This window comes from Panthera tigris, chromosome C1 (assembly GCF_018350195.1).
Source record: "Panthera tigris isolate Pti1 chromosome C1, P.tigris_Pti1_mat1.1, whole genome shotgun sequence".
Lineage (NCBI taxonomy): Eukaryota > Metazoa > Chordata > Mammalia > Carnivora > Felidae > Panthera > Panthera tigris.
The window spans coordinates 102,383,019-102,403,645 of record NC_056667.1 but is presented as its reverse complement, the minus strand read 5'-3'; the positions used below and the strand labels follow the sequence as shown (position 1 = coordinate 102,403,645).

At 41.1% G+C, this 20,627-nt stretch overlaps 1 protein-coding gene across 2 annotated transcripts in view; it reads right to left on the bottom strand.

The window, feature by feature from the left end:
• Nucleotides 1-20,627, bottom strand: part of CHD1L (chromodomain helicase DNA binding protein 1 like) — a 59,171-nt gene that overhangs the window by 17,566 nt on the left and 20,978 nt on the right. The window contains exons 6-15 of one of the 2 annotated variants that reach the window (XM_042993935.1): nt 20,257-20,338; nt 17,135-17,297; nt 15,314-15,469; nt 14,493-14,585; nt 13,061-13,157; nt 11,261-11,334; nt 9,515-9,625; nt 6,695-6,809; nt 5,915-6,068; nt 3,726-3,891 (exon numbers count right to left, since the gene is read on the bottom strand). In XM_042993935.1, the coding sequence (XP_042849869.1) occupies nt 3,726-3,891; nt 5,915-6,068; nt 6,695-6,809; nt 9,515-9,625; nt 11,261-11,334; nt 13,061-13,157; nt 14,493-14,585; nt 15,314-15,469; nt 17,135-17,297; nt 20,257-20,338 (1,211 nt within the window). Of the gene's footprint in view, nt 1-3,725; nt 3,892-5,914; nt 6,069-6,694; nt 6,810-9,514; nt 9,626-11,260; nt 11,335-13,060; nt 13,158-14,492; nt 14,586-15,313; nt 15,470-17,134; nt 17,298-18,906; nt 20,236-20,256; nt 20,339-20,627 lie in introns of those variants that run through there. The other variant, XM_042993937.1, reaches the window with a different exon arrangement.

Here is a 20,627-nt window from a genome sequence, read left to right as displayed (position 1 = left end):
GGTAACTGAAAACATGCTTTTTTTTTATTGGACACCTATTTAATACTCAACTTGTTCCTTTAATATTACAGAAAAGGAGGAGAAAAGTGGCAAATTATGAGAAAATGGAGAATCACAAAAATGATCCCTTAGATTTACAATATTCTTTTCATATCGCATAAAGTATCTTTATGAAGCCTCCCCACAATCTTGGTATAACTAACCCTGCTGAAGAAAGGGAAAAATGAGGCTCAGACAGGGATCGTGGGACTCCAGTTCCCACTGTTAATAAATGAAGGCAGGATTTTGACTCAAGAGCCAACATGCTCTTTTCAGTGCATTACTGTGTCTGCGGAAGGATGGAGTGAACAAGTCAGCAAATACTGGTTACAGTAATAACAATAATGACAACAGTGTAATCTTGAATAGCATTTTGTACTGTCAGAGCACTTTCACATCTATTATCACATTTGATTCTTCAACTATTTAAAAGAGTAAAGCAGACACTAACAGCACCATTTTACAGATGAGGACACAAAGGCTGAAAGAGGTTGGGTGATATGCCAAGATCATGAATCAGTGATAAAGAGAGGTCATGACCAGCCAAGACCAGCAAACCACAGAGAGATGAGATAATGATTCTAAAGTGAAACGTATTTAATAGCACATATTACCAAAGAATGTATTTTCACAGCATTATGAAATCAGCTAGAAGTATGTTTTCTCTAGAGAGTATGAAAGCAAAACATTTTCATTCTCAAGAGATCAACTGCTTCACACTTGTACCCAAATCCAACCAGCTGTAATTCTAATTGGCATTTGCTAATTAAATCAGCAGGGTGCTTTCAATGAGGTGCTCTATCAACAAGTGGGAAAAAAATAAAGAGCTGAGAAGTGTCAAATATGATCAACATATGTAGCTTCATATTGCATGCAATTCTCAACCTATAAATATGTTTTTTAAAAAAACCCTAGCATTCCAGATAAAGCAACCCTATTTTTTATTTATTTTTGATTGGAGCTGCTTTAACTACTGGTCTTTCATATTCATTTATATTATTTTTAATCGTGCTCCCTGTCTTCACTCTTCAGCCAAGAGGGGGTTGGAGACCACAGGCCTAGGCCCTCATCTGTGTCCTGTCAGTGGCACCATCTACCACAGAAACTGTACTCACTGATCAAAGAGAAGATTCCAAATTTTAATACAAGTGGAAAATCTTTTCTGGCAGCTGGACTGACTAAAGAATAGAATTCTTCCTGGAAAACAACAGAATTTTATTTTGTCCTAGTAACATGAGGAAAGTAATCTCAAATTAATCTAGAATGAGCGCAGAAATGGGTGCAAGCTTCACTAATGTAATCCAAACAGAACTTCAAAATCAGGTCACGTGCATCCATTTTGCCTCCCACCTAAAACCACTAAATAGCAGTGAAGGGATTTTGAAAAGCCAGGAGACAACAGTGAATGAAAAGTTCAATAATTCTTAGAAAACAGAATGTGGCTGAAGCAATCAGATCGGATTAAGAAAAACCGTGAAAGCCAAACACAGGTGCCTAGTCAAGGGGTGATTATGAGACTAGAGACCCTGTCAATCCTCCGAAGGTTAGGATGTATAAGGACAGAGTGCTGGACAGTACAGGATCTGAGAGAAGTTCTGTATACCAAGTAACAGGAGCACCGTTAACCTTTGACTCCCGTGGTCTCTTCAATTTGAGCAAACAGGTTTATTCCAACCCAAGAAAGATACTAAAGGATTCATCTGGAGAAACTAAGTTGCCCAATGAAAAGACTTCAAATACAGAAGCAAGGTCACCAACCAGTAATGCTGGAATAAGGATCAAGATACACCTGCTCAGCTTGGGGCTGCCTGTCAGCTTCGGCCCTTCACCGGCACATGTTTTTCAGACAGTCAGAAGACACCAGCTATTTCAGGAAAACTCAAGACAAAAACAAGAGGTTCCAAAACAAATTTTGAAAACAGCAATGGCAGCAATGAGAGGAAAGAAAGAAAAAGAATACTTTTCAAAAGCTATAATAAACATCTCAAGAGAGGACATTACATCTGTGAAATGAGAACAAGATACAGGTAAAACAGAGAACAAGAAAGAGTATCTGAAGAATAAAAATGGGATACTAATATTAAGAAATTTAAAAGACAAAATGAGAAAAGTCAAAGAGCTGTATCCCGTAGAATGAAGCTAGTTGCCTAAATCCCAATCTCTCCGTATACCCTATAAAACCACCACTAATCCATGGCTTCTATAAAACTAGGGAGTCTGAGAATATTACAAACTTCAATCTGCAGATAAGTAGAGAAATGAACATTCAAACGCCAATGGAACCAGTTCCCAAGCCCACACCAGACTTGAGAGTGACGCAGAAGACAGGCAGTGTCAGACACAGCCCCCTGAACACAGTGCCACAACCTAAATAGAAAAACAGTAAGAACACGTCTCAGACTCAGGTTAGAGCACTGGCTACCAAGAAACTGAAAGGAAGGGACTAGAAAGTGCATGCAGTCAGCAATCTGGGAAGGCACTGCTTCTAGGGGAGAGAGAGACGTCCCCTGGCAGTTCTATGGCAAAGAAAGGAAGCAAGTGATGAAAAGTGGGGATCCTACAGAAACAAGAGAATCACAAAACCAGAAGTCCCTACCAAAGTCCCTGTCAACCTCGCTCCCTACCAAAAAGGGAGGCATCATCTAGTAAAGAAACTACAGCTCTCTTGAATTAAGGTATTCTTGAATTAAGTCTAGAGTAAGACTCTCAAACCTCACCCCCCCGTCCACACTGAATTCTTGCTGCCACTGGTACAAGACAATAAAATGACTGTAAGACAGCGGGGAATATCTTTACAAAGCTCCTATGTGAAAAAACGCTTCAAGTCAGAATTTCAAATACTCGGAACTGAAATGGACAAAAAAGACAAATGTTGACCAAATTCAGGAAAGACAAAAATTATCTCATGATTTACATGTACTGTTTCAGTAAAAAAATAGCAGTACCTACACCTTAAAGTATGGTGAAGATTAAATGAAAAAACAGGTATTAAGCACAGGACACGGTACACACTTCTGATTGAGCACAGAATAAATGCTCAACCAGTATTTTTTTTTTTAATTTTTTTTTTTTTTCAACGTTTTTTATTTTTGGGACAGAGAGAGACAGAGCATGAACGGGGGAGAGGCAGAGAGAGAGGGAGACGCAGAATCGGAAACAGGCTCCAGGCTCCGAGCCATCAGCCCAGAGCCTGACGCGGGGCTCAAACTCACGGACCGCGAGATCGTGACCTGGCTGAAGTCGGACGCTTAACCGACTGCGCCACCCAGGCGCCCCGCTCAACCAGTATTAATGAGCATGTAAAAAACCAAATCATTCTACTATTCAGAAGAGGACTCACTATGAGAGGGCAACCATAATAAGGACAGTGGGATTTACTAATAAAAGAGAAGATGCTTGCAACGAAGGCAGGAAAAAGTACAAATTAAAATCCTTGAGATACTACCACGAGCATTAATATCAGAGTGGGCTCAAAGTTCAGCTACAAGGGAACAGGCAATTGCTAGTCAGTCTAGGAAGAGTTCTTAGACCAAGAAAGACTTCAACAGTGTGCCCACAATGAGACTAGGGCTGGGTAGGAAAAGATGCCCCAGGGAGCACTCTCCTGGACTTTCTATCAGGACCTATCTCACTCACGTCTAAATCAGGCAGCTGTGCCATTTGCTCTACTTTCACCCCCGACTTACTGCCTTCCTCCTGCTCCCGGATTCCTTCTTCTGCTGTAGGCAAGGTGTCAGAGATCCACTGGCCGTTTTTTGTTTCTCCCAGGATCGTCTCCAGGTCTATCTCATCCACGGTGCTCCCCTCAGATGACAGCAGTTTATCCAAACCAAATTTGAGTATCTCACTCAACTTGAATGGAGAAAATGAAAAAGTCCAGTTGGTTCTCATGAAAACAGGCATTGGGACGTCAGTGTTTTGCTAAATGGCTTGCTGACACAGGGCAGGCTCCTTCCCTGCTGGCCGGCTGTTCTACTCTCCCCACGACGATGATACCAACAGGGCTGTTTAGCGGTTGGATGATGGCCAAGCAGAGAGGTGATAAATACTGATCAGTGACGATGACTCTGACAACTCTCGAGGACAAAAAAAAAATTAGCCTCTTTTTTTCTCAAGAACAGAAATATCCTGCGTTATCTATGGCACTTCTCAGGAGTCTTTCTCACAGGCCACAGGCACTTCCAGCAGCCACGCGAGAAGTCAGAGGCCCAGTGAGCTTCTCTCCCACTGACAAACTTGGAAGAAGGCTACACTGGGTACCTTCCCTCCACCATCAACTGACTTCTCTCCTCTGGCAATCTGGTTTCCTACCACAGCGCTCCATGCGACTCACCTTCATGAAGACCAGTAACAACTGATGGCTAGACCTGAAGGCCATTTCTCAATTCTAATCTTCTTCAATACTCCTCTGACAACAGCATTATTATGCCTCTCTTCCCTTATCTCAAAGGTACCTATTGAGCCTACCCATTCCCTAGGGTCACAATACTCCTCTGACAACTGCATTATCCTGCCTCTCTTCCCTTATCTCAAAGGTACCTATTGAGCCTACCCATTCCCTAGGGTCACAAGAACCATCCAAACAGTTCAGATCACTTCCCTGGCTTTAAATACCTACTTCCAACTTTGCACCTCCTTAAGCACTAACTCTTAGATTCCAAATCAACGTAGATTCACATCTTGACTTCTAGTTCGTGTCTTATCCTTTTAGACTGGGTCAGTTATCTCTAGATGGCCTAGTAAATATTAGGCCAAATACTGGTAGGAATGTAAACTGTTCCCAACACTGGCTGTTTGACAGGGCTCTGTTGGGATTCTTGCTCAGCTCCAGGAAACCAGAAGGTTACATTCTGGTTCTAATGTCTGATTTCTTTCTTCCTCCTTCAGACTCTACTAGTTATTTCTTTGGTTGCCAAAAACGAAGGTAACAACCCAGTGCCCTGGTCTCAGATGAAAGCAGTTTCTTCGTTGTTTTAAAATAGAAACAACCTAGTAATAAAAGATGTGGTTGTGGTTTATTAAATCTAAAATGTATAGAGTTCTGAAGTCCTGAAAGAGGGAAAGCAGTTTCATTATTCTACAGTGAGACAGATGCAGTGAACATTTATTGAATGCTTACTTTGTGCTAAGTACTATCGGAAGTGCGTCTCTCCAACTGTTTCAGTGAATATGATCCCTTTGGGCAAAATGGAAGAATCTAGGATATATCATGAGTTCTAATTTTAACCCAGGGGCTGCTGTAGAGTAACTCGAAGCCCCATTCCAGAAGAGAAAAATCTGTAAGTCAGCATTTGTTTCCTATCCAATATTCCCTTCCTCAAACAATTAACTCTCATCTTTCATCCATTTTCTCCTATGGAACAATTCTGAATTCCTGATCTCATTTACCATCCTCTGACTATGAAGATCACTCACTGATCAAAAGCTCTGGGGTTAAGACAAGGTATGAGATTAACCATCATTTATTATGCCGAGTTCTCTATTTTATCTAATTTTTTTTTTTTAACACTCCTCTGAGGTAACTTGCAATATTCTCATTTTTTGAAAATGCAAATAGAAGTAGATCTGAGAGGTCAAGCTATCTGCTCAAGGCCACACAGCCAGTAAGTGTCAAGGCTTGGATGTGAATCCAAGTCAGGGGATCTAAAACCCATCCCTGTCACTCCATATTCTGCTACCTTTTTCATCACAATCATTTTTAGCTCCTTGCTTGCATGCAGTAGACAGTATGGCAGGTACGTGTGGAACAGACCTGGGAACAAATGTGTAGCTGGGGACAATGGGTTTTAAAGCTAGTTCTTTGCATCTGCTTTCTCACCCACAAGAAAATACTGACAACAGGACACATTCTTAAAGGAAGAATAAGATCTTATACCTGGAGGTCAGCATCGGCTGCAGGTTTCCGGGCCCCCAAAGTAAAATGGCCTCCCTCTATGACTGTGCTGGTGAGCTGGAGTTTGGAGGCCGCTTTCCTACAGACTATTTCCTCCACAGTGTCTCGGCTGATCAGCCGAATAACTTTAACAGACCTGTACAGGGTCAAAGGAGACAAGTGTGCCGTGAGGGTCCGCACAGATGAACACAGCATGAAGGTCAATACACCTAAAGGGAAACAAACCCCAAATGCCATGCTCAGGGTACAGCTAAAGGGAGACTGTACTGTGGACATGAGCATCTGTTAGAGAGATCTGGCCTCCCAGAGGTACTCACTGAAGATTTCCAAGAGAGTCAAGGGATGAGGAGGGGCCATAACTGAGGTTCCTGATGGGAACAGTGAAGGAAAACCTCAGGCAGATCTCCATGATCTTTGTAGCCTAACTCTACAACGCCAGAACTTCATTTTTAAACTGAATCAGACCTTAACTCAGGTAAAAAAGAGTTAAATAACTTCTAAAGGTTCCTTCTCGCCTTTAGAAGTTCATGGCTTCTATTTCATGGCTTGACTGTGGTTTTTAACAAATCACGTGTGCAAGAAGAATGTGTGCTGGCCAGCAGTCTTCAACGAATCAGCAGCAAAGCTGGGCTAAAACCCAGTGCTCTCTCACCCTCCAGTCTGGGATGTCACCGGGCCCACCAGGTTGTTCACCTCCCTCCCCAACTGAGAACCGCTGAGGGGCCAGGGATGTGGAAAAACACTGATGCTGAAATCTCTCACTTGTTCTGGCCGATCCGGTGAGCTCTGGCAGCTGCCTGTAAGTCGTTCTGCGGATTGAAATCACTGTCAACAAAAATAACAGTATCTGCAGCTGTTAAGTTCATGCCCACTCCACCTGAAAACAATGCAAAAGGAATGTGATCAGCAGCAAACTGGCTACGGGCTAGACCATAAAGGTGCAAGGCTACGGGGACGAATGGTAAATTAAGATCGGACAAAACAATTGGCCTCACCTTTCAGACTAACACCCATCCCTAACTCCAGGACCTTGCAGTGGTTAACACTGCTGTCTGGGCTCCTATTGCCTGACTTCGGAAAACTTAACTATTGAAAGTAACAGAATGAGGGGAGCAGGGGCAAACAGTAAAAGTGCATACTGAAGTTAGTCCCAGGAAGCCAATTTACATCTCTTCCATTTAAAAATCTTGGTCTGTTGAGAATAGTCTGTGAAAGAGGACACACACTCTTTCAAAAGAAAACAGTTTTAAATATGCAAGAGGTCTTCTGCTGTGGACACTGCTAAGAGAGGAGTTAATATCCACTGCAGGTTATAGCTAAGGTAGCAAGATCCCTGATGCAAGCTAACGAGAGCAGGGGATGACATTTATTTATTACACTCCTCAGCAGAGCAGGAAACTACCTCCCTCTGACTGGAGAAAACTTTAGAAAGTCTTTTCTGTATCTGTTTCCACATTAATCAAAGAGTGGGTAACAAAACCAGTCACAGGATAAGAACACTCCATGGGACAACTTTCTGATCTTTCTTCAGCATTGTAGGAAAAGGGCTGAGGAGGCTTCTTGGATGATGAGAATTAATTAAGAGAACCGTGAAAGCAAATTACAGCTTTGTCTTTGATTAATGTGGAAACAAGTACAAGAGGGACTCCCTCTTGCCAGGGTCGTTACAGCTCATTGCGGAGACAAGCAAGCCTGAAAGGGCTTGTTCCAACAGCTTGAATTAAGGACTAACTTTTGAGATGGGCTACCGACTGTAAGCTGGCTCTCAAGACAAGTCAGGCAGGAACATTCTAATTAAAGCCTTCATATAAAATTAAAGCTGGAATAAAGACATAATAAAGACTGATTACTGAGAGATGCTAAATTAGACCTTATAATAATGCCAGCTACGTTTGTGCTGTGCTTACTACGTGCCAAGCAATGTTCTAAGCGCTTTATGTATACTGACTCCTTCAATCCTCACAACACCCCTATGAGTAGTTTACTATTATTACCCTCATTTTATAGACAGAAGAGCAGAGAAGTCCAGGGACTCAGCAGAGATCACACGGCCAGGAAGTGAGAGAGGCAGGAGTCAGTCCCACACAGTCTGGCTCCAGAGCCTTCACTTTCACCCACTACGCCAGAGAATCTCCCTGGCACTTATTTCATCACAGCGTGAGCCATAAAAGTTTTCTTCTTCTTGGGTTAACATCTGAGTTCAGTGCTTCCTCATTAAATTAAGGGGTGATGTCTTACAAATAAGCTATTCTCCATTCTTGTTTGGAACATCTCACGAGCTACCACTGCCACCCGGTGGCAACATGATTCAATCACAGAACTATTTGAAAGTTGGAGGGAAACCTGTTAAATAAATAACCCTGCTAATTTACAGCTAAAAAGTGATAGCAAATGTGATCATGATTGTTTGGAAAAGGCTCGTGTCCAGGATTGCTTCTGTTCTTAAAAGATTACTCTGTTTTGACTGATTCTAGTACTCCAAGGAGCTTACTCTTTCTTCCTAATTTTAGACCTTCAAACATGATGCCACTCTCGGAATATGAAGATGACAAAATCATTAAAGCAGAAGGAGAGCTGTTTTCCCAACACTGAAGATGCATTTGCCCTGATCCTTCCAGCTTCTCCTAAGACCACCCCAGAGACAACTGAGGACATGAATAAATGGCTGATGCAGGGTGCAGTCTATGACACTGGAAGCAAGTGAAGCCAAACGAATCAGATTATACCTTTGTAATACAGAGATGAGACACACACAGGTGAGAAAAATCTCCTTATGGTCAGGGATTCTATTTAACATGTCTTTTATGCACCCTCACCGTACTAGACACTTAAATACTTTTTAAGATAGAACTGTCTCTTTAGAAAGATGTTGATCTCTCTTTAACAGAGGACACACATCCCCCTAATGTTCTTGCATCCATTCCATTAAGATTCAAGTCTACAAAAACTAAGATAATGAAACTAAGATTCTAGAAGTTCAACACTAAGGTCTGCTTGCTCCATAAGAATAATTTCATCTCCATGAACAGATTTCAAACAACTGAAGTGTATAAAAGCACTACAAATGTCATATAAAATATTTATGACTTAAGTCACATTAAAAATAATTCCAAAGAGGTGGCAATTTCATTAGGATCACAACTTTTTAAAAAGCTAAACTTGATTAAGCTTTGACAGCACTATTCCAGACTACATAAGGAGGAGGGATAACTAGCAGACAGGTTGTTATCTCACTTCCCAAATTCATAGCTGGGAAGGAGAGCGGTCTCTACTGAATGTGAATTACAGACATCTTTACAGGACAACCCAGCTCAGTGGTCAAAGCAGGTTACAATTACTTTCCAACAACCCCTGGTTTCAGCCTTACTTGGCAGCTTAGAAAACCTGGACAGGAAAGAACCCCATGCTAGGAGCCCAGTACTTCGATACACTTACAACAAATCCCTCAATTCCCCTGTTTTACGCTCCTCCTTAATGACCTCACCTTTCAGAGAATTAAGGAAAAACATGCTGATGGCCAGGATGTAAAAGTACTATATCTCCCCTTATTTGTCTGCTTTTGTCAATGGTTATGTGGCCTACCTGCCCTGGTACTCAGGAGAAAAATAAAAATAGGCTGCTGTCCAAAGTTCTTAATGGCCAGGTGTCTCTCTTCTCCTCTCACAGAACCATCCACGCGCTCATAGCTGTACCCTTCACAGAGAAAAAGAAAACAGAAATATAAACCCTTTTCACATATTCTTTGGGGAATAAAACATTGTCAGCTCAGAAGCAAATGCTAATTTTATCCCTTTCTGTATACAGGTATACCTCTACTTCAAGCAAATCCCATGGGAAAAATCTAAATTTAGGGGACATTTCATTGTTTTACAAAAGAATTCGACATAGGGGTGCCTGGATGGCTCAGTCGGTTAAGCATCTGACTTTGGCTCAGGTCATGATCTCACAGTCGGTGAGTTCGAGCCCCACGGTGGGCTCTGTGCTGCCAGCTCAGAGCCTGGAGCCTGCTTCGGATTCTGTGTCTCGCTCTTTCTCTGCCCCTCTCCTGCTCATGCTCTCTCTCTCAAAAATAAATAATAAAACATTTAAAAACAAAAGAACTCAACATAACATAGCTCTCTGGGTTTTTGAAATACATGCAGTTGACGTCATCTGATAGTCGTGGAGTTAACAGTCAATTCTGACTATCCCAACCAACCCTGAAGCACACTGTGAACCATGCTGCATGGCAGTTTCCAAATGTGCCTCGACAGAGTTCTTAACTTATGCAAGCAGTAAGACAAGCACTTGGGAGCTGGTCAGTGAGCCTGCCCAATGGCCCAGCAGCTACCCTTCAATGAAGCTACAGATTCTCCACCCATCACCACAGAACCCTGTCAAGAAGGGGAATCCTACTCTCAAGCGCTGTTTGTGAATCTAGAGATTCCTCAACATGCCTATGGCATTTCCTGCCAAGTGTCCAATGGACCAGGTATACTACAGTACTTGGGAGGGCATCAAGTGGCTCTGAGAGACCTACTCTGAATTCATGTTTTAAATTTGTACGGTCTGAAGCTGATACTCCTTCACCACTGATCTCATGAACAATCAATGTTACAGCCTTTTCCCATCATCCCACATAAATTTCTTTCAAAGTTTATTTATCCTGAGAGAGAGAGAGAGAGAATGCTGGAGTGAGCACGAGCATGCAAGTGGGGGAGGGGCAGAGAGAGAGGAAGAGAGAGAATCCCAAGCAGGCTCTATCACCGCAGAGTCCGACACAGGGCTTGAACGCACAAACTGTAAGATAATGACCTAAGTCAAGATCAAGAGCCAGACACTTAACCAAGTCATCCAGAAGCCCTCCACAATAATTTTATTATATATTAAACAGGATACCCAGGTAATAACTTACATTCCCTATTGTTTATACAGAAAAAAAATTCCTTTCGCTTGGCTGATATGTGGGATCTCTATAATTTCATCTTCTCTACTGCTCCTGAACAAATGCTCAAATGTTGAGTCAAATGTTACAGGACACTGAAAGTTCTTTTTTAGCAAGCATTTTCAAATCACTCAACATTTCTGCAACTCACATTTCTTCCAGTACCCGTAATTTTAAATCACATCGCCAGTGGGAATGTGTGTGTTTATTTCTGCTCATGTGTCTCTACCCAGCTGTCACTCCTTGTGTGACACACCTCTCTCCTTACTTTCAATCTTCCTTTGGTTCAGGCTAATGTTCTTTCACTACTTTCCTCTGTAATATCCCCACACCCCAGATTACTTGTCATGGACCTACTGGACTGCTAAAAAGGCTTAAGCCACGTAATGGCCAAGGGATGTCACCTCTGTAGTCCATGTAGTCTTGGAGAATATCCAACATCTGGGTCATCTGGGAGAAAAGTAAAACTCGATGGCCCCTGGCAAGAAAGAGAAAAGGAAAGGCTGCCAACTCTAGGTATTTAAGGTGAGTTTCCCTCAGGTGAAACCTACTAAAGAATACAATTACCAAAGGGGAAATATAAATATCATTTATATTTACAGAGACTTCCTCAGACATGCTAAATGTTCCACATAAATAGCTCCACATGTAGTCATATCCTGCAGAGCACAAGTTCTCAAACTGGAGTGGGGATATTTCCAGGAGCAAATGTCAATGCACTAGAGGCTATAGAAAGTCCTAGTATAACCAAGAAACCTCTTTTAGAATGTCAATTTACTAATGGAAAGAAAAATACACTTTCTTTTTAATAGAAAAATAAAGAAAGATATAGGAAGAATAAAATGCAAAATTCAAATGCACAAAAGCCCAAATCAGAAACCCCAAAGAACTTGGGGTCAGCCATCCATAGCCATTCTCTACTTGGGGAGTATAAAATCACTAGCCTCTCATCTCCAGCTATGTTAGCTGAAAAGTCTGCAAAGTATCACTTTAGAGAAGCAAGGGGCAGGTGGCATCTCATATCCCCTACAATACATTAAAAAAACTTATTTATGTACAGGGAGAAGAGAGGAAAGGAAAAGGAAAAATGAATTAAGTCAAGAATGAAGATGAGCCTACAGTCCTATGTTATCAGGTATTATTTAAGTTTTCATAAAGAAATATGGCACTATCAAAACAAGAGTCTCATTAGGAAAACTAATTTAATCTGAGCTTGCGATGCATATAAAGGAACAATTATGAAGAACCCTTTCAAGACTCTAGCCCCAAATAATTGGAAAGGACATTGAACCTGAAGCAAAGGGCCTCAATTCTAACCCCATCTCTGTCATTTGCTGGCTGTGTGACTTTAGACAAGTCATGACCACTCTGGGCCTGTTTTATCACCTATGAAATGAAAAGGTTGGACAGAAGATGTTTATGGGTCCTCCTCTACCTCAAACACACTTATAGTAGATATATCACAGCCAATAAAATACAGTAAGACATGCAATTATTTGATTTGCACATTCCTAATGTTGGGTGATTTTGCCAAATCTGAGGTTTTGAGGTTAGTTCAGGCCCACTTGGGGCAGTTGTCCCATAGGGACAACTTAGAAACCCTTGGGAAGCTGGGCTTTTTCTAGACTCCTCTGTCCTACTGGGGACCAGAAGGATCAGGTAGAGGCTGGCCACCAGCCTCCTGAACACTTAGCTGAACATTTTAAGGCTCCAGAAGTGACTTAGTCTTCTGCTACCCAATTCATGTCTCCGGGAAAGAATCCCCCAAGTTCGCCCTGAACCAAATGCCACAGGTTAACCAAAGTGCAGATTTACTAAGCCTTCATTAGGTGCCAATTAATGCAAGGTACCAGCAAGTAATTAAAAAAGAAATGCTTGATGTTATCTCTTTGTGGAACTAAACAATATAGCTGGAGTGATAAGATTAATACCAATTAATCAGACAACAGATTAAGGCAGTGCATTGCCAAGTGCTAGATTAGGATCCTAGGTCCTATAGGAATTCAGGAAAAGGAAGGATGATTATGGAGGGGATGGGGTGGGATGGGGATGGCTGTGGGTGTAGTTGGCGAGAAGATGGAACCAGAATTGGGGTCTTAAAAAAAAGGAAAACTGGAATTAGTCTCAAGAAATCAATGAGTTGTTCGTTATTCTGGTTTTAAAAATCACCAGCTCAGAGCAGAAAATGTGAACCAACCACCTACCTGGAATACAGGAATGCCAGGAGCTTATCCAGTAGATGAAGTTTCCCACTGGCCTCGATCAGGTGGTCTCCAATTTCAAAAGGCTCTGGTTCCACACCTGAAAAATGTGTCCCCAGTCAGGGCAGACTCCTTGAGTAGAGAAGCCAAAGGCAAGGCTATAGCAAGAAGCCAAGCTCCTTCTGATAATGGGCCCATGTCTCATCTCTCTTTGAGGCATTTTATAATTATGTGTTTGCATGATAATCTCAGTGCTGCTTAACATCAGTCACAGAGCCAATACCCCCAATATGACAAAAAATGTCCATTCAAGGAACAAGCCCACTCTTTAGGAAAAGGAGGCACAGGGACATGCTAAAGTCTAGAGAATTGAAAATTTGAGACTCTCACTTGAGAAAACAAATCAAGAAATACAGCTTAGATGTATAAACTAGTAATTCTCAAGCTGGGGGATGGCAGTCAGAATAACCTAGAGGGCTTCTTTCAAAATCTACAAGTTCCCAATCCCCCCCTGCCTTAAAAAAAGATTCTGAAATGCACCTGATTAAGACTCTGCAATTCATAGTACTACCTGGCAAACACTCCCTTAAAAGAACTGCAGCAAACCCTCCACGTTGGTCCTACCCATTCTAGTGCTCCCAAGGCCGCAAAAGTCCTGGAAGTGTCCCAAAGGCTACCTGTCAGAATGACTCAAAAAAGCCCTAGTCTGAATGAAAATGAAAACACTACATATTGAGATGTGCGGTGTGCAGCTAAAACAGCATTTAGAGGGAAATTTGCAGACATCTCTAAGGTACAGGGAAAGCAGCAAAGGAGGCTGAGAAGGAGTGGATACAGGCAAATGGAGAAGTAATAGAAAGCATTCCAAAAGCCAAAGGAAGAAAGTGTTTCAAGAAAGAAGTGATCAACTGTGTCAAAGGTTTTAAGAGGTTAATTAAAATGTGAACGGACAACCATTGAAGGTATCACTGGTGAACTTGCAAAGTTCAATGGCGATGATGAAAGGCTGGCCATGGAGTGGGTTTAAGACAATGGGACATCTAAACACAAAGACATGATCCCTAAATCCAGATGAGACAACCCATAAAACAACTGGCCTTGATTCTTCAAAACTGTAATTTCATGAAAGACCAAAAAAGGCAAAAAAAAAAAAAAAAAAAAAAGCAAAGGAGACAGCCAAATATAATTCAGGATCTGTGGCTGGATCTTAAATTTGAAAAGAAAAATCAAAGCCATGGGGAAGACATTAAGGGGACAAATGAAGAAAGTTGAATATGAACAGTATACTAAATTACATCAACATAGAAAAATTAGAAAGAAAATGGGGAGAACACTAGACAGTAAATATGGGCAATTCTTTTCAAGAATTTTGCTATGATGTTGGCCACAGAAATATTCATGAAAAGCAATGTGAGAAAAAAGGGCACTGTCTCACCATCAAACAAATACGGGTGATCCACACACTTCCGAAGCTGGGACAAGACATTCTGAAGTTTAACTTTCTTTGCTGTCTCATTTTCAAATGCAGCTGTAAACAGAGACACAGGGAGAAATGGACTTTTGAACAAAAACAAAAAAACTCAAAAACTCTACGTTTCCATAAATAACCTTATTTATTTCAGTATATATCTCTCAAACCTATAATAACCTCCTGAATTTCACTGAATTGCATTAAGAATTAGCAGCATATTGGGGCACCTGAGTGGCTCAGTCAGTTGAATATCCAACTCTTGATTTCAGCTCATGTCATGATCCCAGGGTCATGGGATCGAGCCTACATCGGGGTCTACACTGACCATGGGGCATGCTTAAGATTTTCTCTCCCTCCCCCTCTGTCCCTCTCCCCAACGCGTGCATGCTCTCTCTAAAAAAAATGCAAAGCCACAGACTCCGTTTCCACTCCCAACTCCTCCCAGTGAATCTTATTCAACAAAAAAGGTGTGCAATATGTTAAATATGTGACAGGGTGGAAAGATGAAAGGTGTGACTGGCCAACCTAGAATGTTTGCTTAACTAACTGCTACACAGTATGGACAATTGGGTGGAGGAAGAAAAGGAAATTTCACCAGTGCAACAACCAGTAAAGTCTGCGTTATAGTAAAGATACCTGCACAGTTTCACTGCAGCTGACTGAACGATATTCAGAATACAAAATCCCATCCCATAGTGCTATACGAAGCATGTGTGATAATAAAATATTCCCCTCCATGAAAGTCACATCCTGAGTTTCTAAGCAGTAAAGTGCCCTCTGATTACCTAGGTCTTTCATCAGAATGGCCTTGTAGTATTTTTTCTGCAATGCTGACAGGCCATGGTATATCACCACCTCTGTCTTCTTGGGAAGCTCTGTAGCTACCTCGGCTTTCACTCGCCTCAGCAGAAATGGCTGCAAGAGCTTGTGTAGTTCATTTGCTGTGTAAGGAAAGAAACCAACAACACAAGAAGTGTAGGACAAAATTTCCATACCAATTCCACATGCTAGACCAGTCTTGTCATTTTTCATAATACAGGTGAGCCTTGAACAACGTGGGTTTGAACTACGCAGGTTGACTTAAATGTAGATTTTTTCCCCCAACAAATACAATATGGTACTGTAAATGTATTTTCTCTTCCTTAGGATTTTCTTAACATTTCTTTCCTCTGGCTCACTTGATTGTACGAATACAACATACAATACATGTAATGCACAAAATATGTCTTAACTGTTTACATTATCAGTAAGGCATCCAGTCAACGGCAGGCTATTGGCAGTTAAATTTGGGAAGTCAAAAAGTTATAGCAGATTTTCAACCATGGGAGGGCAGTCAGCACCCTATCCCTGTACTGAAGGATCAACTGTGTTTCTTTCTTCACCGGGTTCTTTTTCCTATTTCCTTCTGAAACTATTCCTGGCTCTCAACTCAAGAACTAGGAACACGCAAAGAACTTGATTTTTATTAATAATCTCATTTGCATGGAGTTGTACTGTTTCCAGGATACTTCTGCACTTAATTTGATTGACTAGCATAAGGGTTTACAAGTAAGTGTAGGACAAGGACTATTGTCCCATTTTTATAGCTACGTTGAGGAAGGCTCTGCGAAATTAAGCACACTTATCCAAAGTCGCACAGCTGGATATTAATGTTGCATTCAAACTTAGTTCTTTTCACTTCAACGCCCCTGCTCCTTCCCCAGGGGTCATGAACTTCAAAAACTGGCCTGAGCTGGCATTCTGCTCCATGTCGGGTTGCCAGGTTCAGCAAACAAGATACAAGAATGCAGTGAAATATAAACTCCACATAAACAACAGACACTTTTTTAATAGGAGTATGTCCCATGTAATATTTGACGGGCTGTCGTGTGTTTTATCTGGACCCTAAACATGGGGGCAATGAGAGCAGGCTTGCAGGATGGGCAATCTTCAGCTTGCAGGATGGGCAAGATGTGAGAAGCCCTTCCAACTCCTACTCACCCAGGACATGCATACCCACTGGCAGGCCTGCCTAGCATTGGTGTTGAACACTCGTCCCGGGATAATACTACAGGGACAGAGAATTCTACGAGGCAGAGGGGCAAGGGTGCAAGAGGAAGACCGCAACTGGCAGCTGTACAAACGAGGATGCTTCCTGCTTCACTCCCACCATCCATCCATCCCAGACTTCTGATTTTGGTGCACAGCGAACAGAAACACCAGTGCTGTGGAATGCTGAAGAGTAGTCCGGGACTCTGGCACCCCATATACTTTTCTGCCTCGGGAAATAGCATAGAAAGTTAACAGATTACAAAATTATAGAAATGACAGGTGAGGGGGAAAAAAAGTCTGCAAACCAGCAGACACTTTCCATTTCTTCCAAAAATGACCCATGAAGCCCCGCTGTAGAATCACGTAACAAACAAATAAGAATCATGAATAGCAGACAACTGGGAATGACATGAGGGGATCTAGCACCACCTCAGTTTTGGGTGGCTCATTCTTCCTAGAAGGTGTCGTCTGGTTATCAATTCTCTTTCTTTTCTATCTATAACCAGTGTCTATTATGCACCAGGCCAGTTTCTGGGCCCAGACCTCTTGGCATGATTTGTAGGAAGGGAACTTGCCTGACTCGGACTCTTTCTCGATATCCTGGTAACGCTGAACAAAATCTCCCACCTGCTCCTTGGGAAAGACATCAGGCTCCACAAAACTGAGGAGGGAGTAGAGCTCTTGGAGGCTATTCTGGATGGGAGTTCCGGTCAACAGGAGACTGAAGACTACTGAGAACTCAAATACATAAAATAAAAATTAAAAATCCATAACCTCGGAAAGCAAGACTGAGTTACCCATGAAAACCTTTACAGAGAGAGGCATGATTTAATGGGCTGACAATAAAGACATGAAATCAGAGGACTCAGGTTCAAGTTGTATGCCAGCTGTTTGATGGTAGGAATAATACTTCTTCAGTTTCAACTGTAAGGGGATAATAATCCTGGGAAGGAGAAACTGTTACAAGGAGGTGAGTAAAATCACTATGTGAACTCTGAAGTACTACATGAATATTCAATATGATTATTATTGTTCAATCTTTGTGAGAATTTAAGCAGTATGTTACTACCCACATGGTGAGTCTATTGAGACTTCAGAAGCACATGGTATATACTCAAGAGTTTGAAAAAGCTATAGCATCAGGCCCACCACTACAAGCAGGAAGCAAAAAGATCTAGACTAAAAGAATGTCCTTTTGTAAAATGTTAGTGTATCACATCCAAAACATCAAGACTTCTGGATGTTTCTGAGCCTCATACAGCATAAATGAAAGAAAGTCTTTAAATTTTGAGCAGGTGATGAGAACACCAAGAGTAAGAGAATAATGAAATAAAAGGCTAGGAAAAACAGTAACAGATACTAGGTTAAGCAAAAGACAAGCTCTAAATTGACATTTATAAGAACTTATACCATTTGAGTTAAATAATGAAGCAAAACTGGAAAGCCATATCTTATATATTTCATTTAAAAAAATGAAATACAGTGTGTGTATATGTACATATATACCCTTATGTATATAGACATACTTATTAAATACAAAAATACAGTATATTTTGATTTCTAGAATAACAATATGCATACTTATATGTTTACGTGTTCATATGCACAGCAAAGGATATGGAAGCAGATATGTCAAATGTTAATGCATGCAGGGGAGTAAATTATTAATGGCTTTTATTTATTTTTTAATGTTTTTTAATTTATTTTTGAGATAGAGACCGAACATGAGCAGGGGAGGGGCAGAGAGAGAGGGAGACACAGAATCTGAAGCAGGCTCCAGGCTCTGAGCTATAAGCACACCCAACCGACTGAGCCACCCAGGCGCCCCTAATGGCTTTTATTTTTATTCTTGTGTTTCTGTATTTAGGTTTGGGAAAGGGTCATAAGATGATACAGCTTTGTAGTAAGGTAACAAATGAAATGCAATTAAAACTGATTTGAGAATGTCATTACTATTTTTTTTTTTTTGCAATCTCTTTTATTTTTTTTCTTTTTAAATTGTCTAATCAATGTCCATCCACTCATGCCTGCTCTGCTTGTAGGACAATGTTTTCATAGTACTTCAAGTATGGGAACTGGTCAGAAATAAATGCTTCCAATAACCAACTCAAATTTTTATAATATGTGTTCACCAAGCAAAGAGCTGGGGTGACCGAAGAAGATGAGGGCTGCCGGTCACTACAGTCAACTTAGACTGTCACATGAGCTCACGTACTTATTCAAAGTAGTGTCCATTTTATCACTGGGTGAAAAAAATCCGGAGCTGATCTCGTTGTATACAGTATTTTATAAACTTTTCTACATAATCTTCCACAGCAGCCTTACACTGTCGAGGTACCGTACTTACTTTGTGAATGTACTTTGTAAACGTAAACGAGGCGTAGCATAAATTGTAGAACCAACTCCCTATGTTTCAATACAAACTGCTTCCAACTTTCACAAACAAGCTGAAAACAGTATTAGCCCACCTCTCAGCCCTATCAATAAATGCATTTCTCTCCAACCAACAAGTTGTCTGCGATTCAAACCTCACCTAAAAAGGAATGCTTAGATGACACACAAAATTTCCTCACATAATCCCTGAGCCTTAGTTTCCTTATGAACAAGGAAAGGCTCTGGGGCCAGCAATAGAACTTAGTTTCCTCACTCCAAACCTGGGGTTCCTTTACTACACCCGCTTCTCCTCTCCCATTATATTTTAGTAAACTGGCATGGTAGTTTATGACGCAGTGTCTTATAGAGTAAGGTGCCAGAATATGACAATCCTTTGGGAAAAAGATACTGTTTAGAGTCCCAAAATTAAGGCAAACACAGAGCAGAGTCAGCCCCACCAGGGGATAGCAATCTCTGAGACTGGACCAATAACAGTGACCATATCTTCATCAAAATATCAAAAACTCCAACGTTTAGCCATTAAATACAGAATTCAGACCTAAGACTTTCCTCTAAGTCACCTCTAATCTTATTATCTGATTGGTTATAGGACAGGGACCAAACTTCAGTGATGGTCACAGGAATTCACACATGCGGTCTCATGAATAAGCCTTTATGAGGTCAGCAAACAGAAAGGCACTTCTTACTCACAAGCTGTTCCACTGGCTCCTCAGAAAAGAGGGCAAGGTTAGGGCTACACTGACATTTCTCATTTCTCACTGTGCCAGAATGATGGCAAAGATCAAGAGAAGGGAAGGAGATCAAGGGTGTCACACTCAAAAGTATGACAAAGACAAGAGAGACTGCAGCTAATAGTCAAAGGCATGCAATGGTCTCTTTATGACTCCATGTGAACTGTCAAATTTTTTAAGATGGTAAATGGGGGGAAGGGTACAATATGTCAGATATAACTGCTATTGCAGACAGAAGAGTTATAATAAGATTATTTTTAAAGAACTACCCCTTTGAAGAAGATCAAAAGAGAGCTGAAACATTTCTAAAACTACAATGTATTTTACTGGGATAGCATCTTATTACCTGATAACCAGATTTCAGTACACGTTATTTCCTGTGTAAAAGATGAGAGGAAGGAGCAGTGAGGCCATATAAGTACTACCTCTGTCACTCACGAAATGTTTATTTAGCCCTATAGAAATCGGGACTGAAAAAAAAAATGTTTCAACTTAACTAACTCTACACAAGCTTAAAATAGTATTTTTCAAAAGGAGATTATACAAAAACTAAGACTATCCTGTGAGTTTACCTCTGAAAGTGTCTTATGCAGCAAGGAGCTTTGGTTTTTCAACCTGTGAGCTTCATCCACAACAAGAACACTCCAAGGGAAGCTGTGAGAGAAAAATCCAAGCTTTCAGTTTTGTGTAAAAACTCCAACATATATCTTATAGCCAAAAAGTCTTACCATAAAAATAACTATTGTTGGCAAGACTAATATTAAGCCCATTCTATTAGAAACACACTCAAGTTTCTTTCTTATCTGAAAGCCTGCCATGTACATGAGACAACATCTGGATAAGGCAGTAAATTTAAGGGAATTTTTTTCCCAAGACAGGAAAGACCTGTGTATAAAGGCAGAAAAGAAGGAGCTGGAGACAGAAAGCAAAAGGAAACATTTAT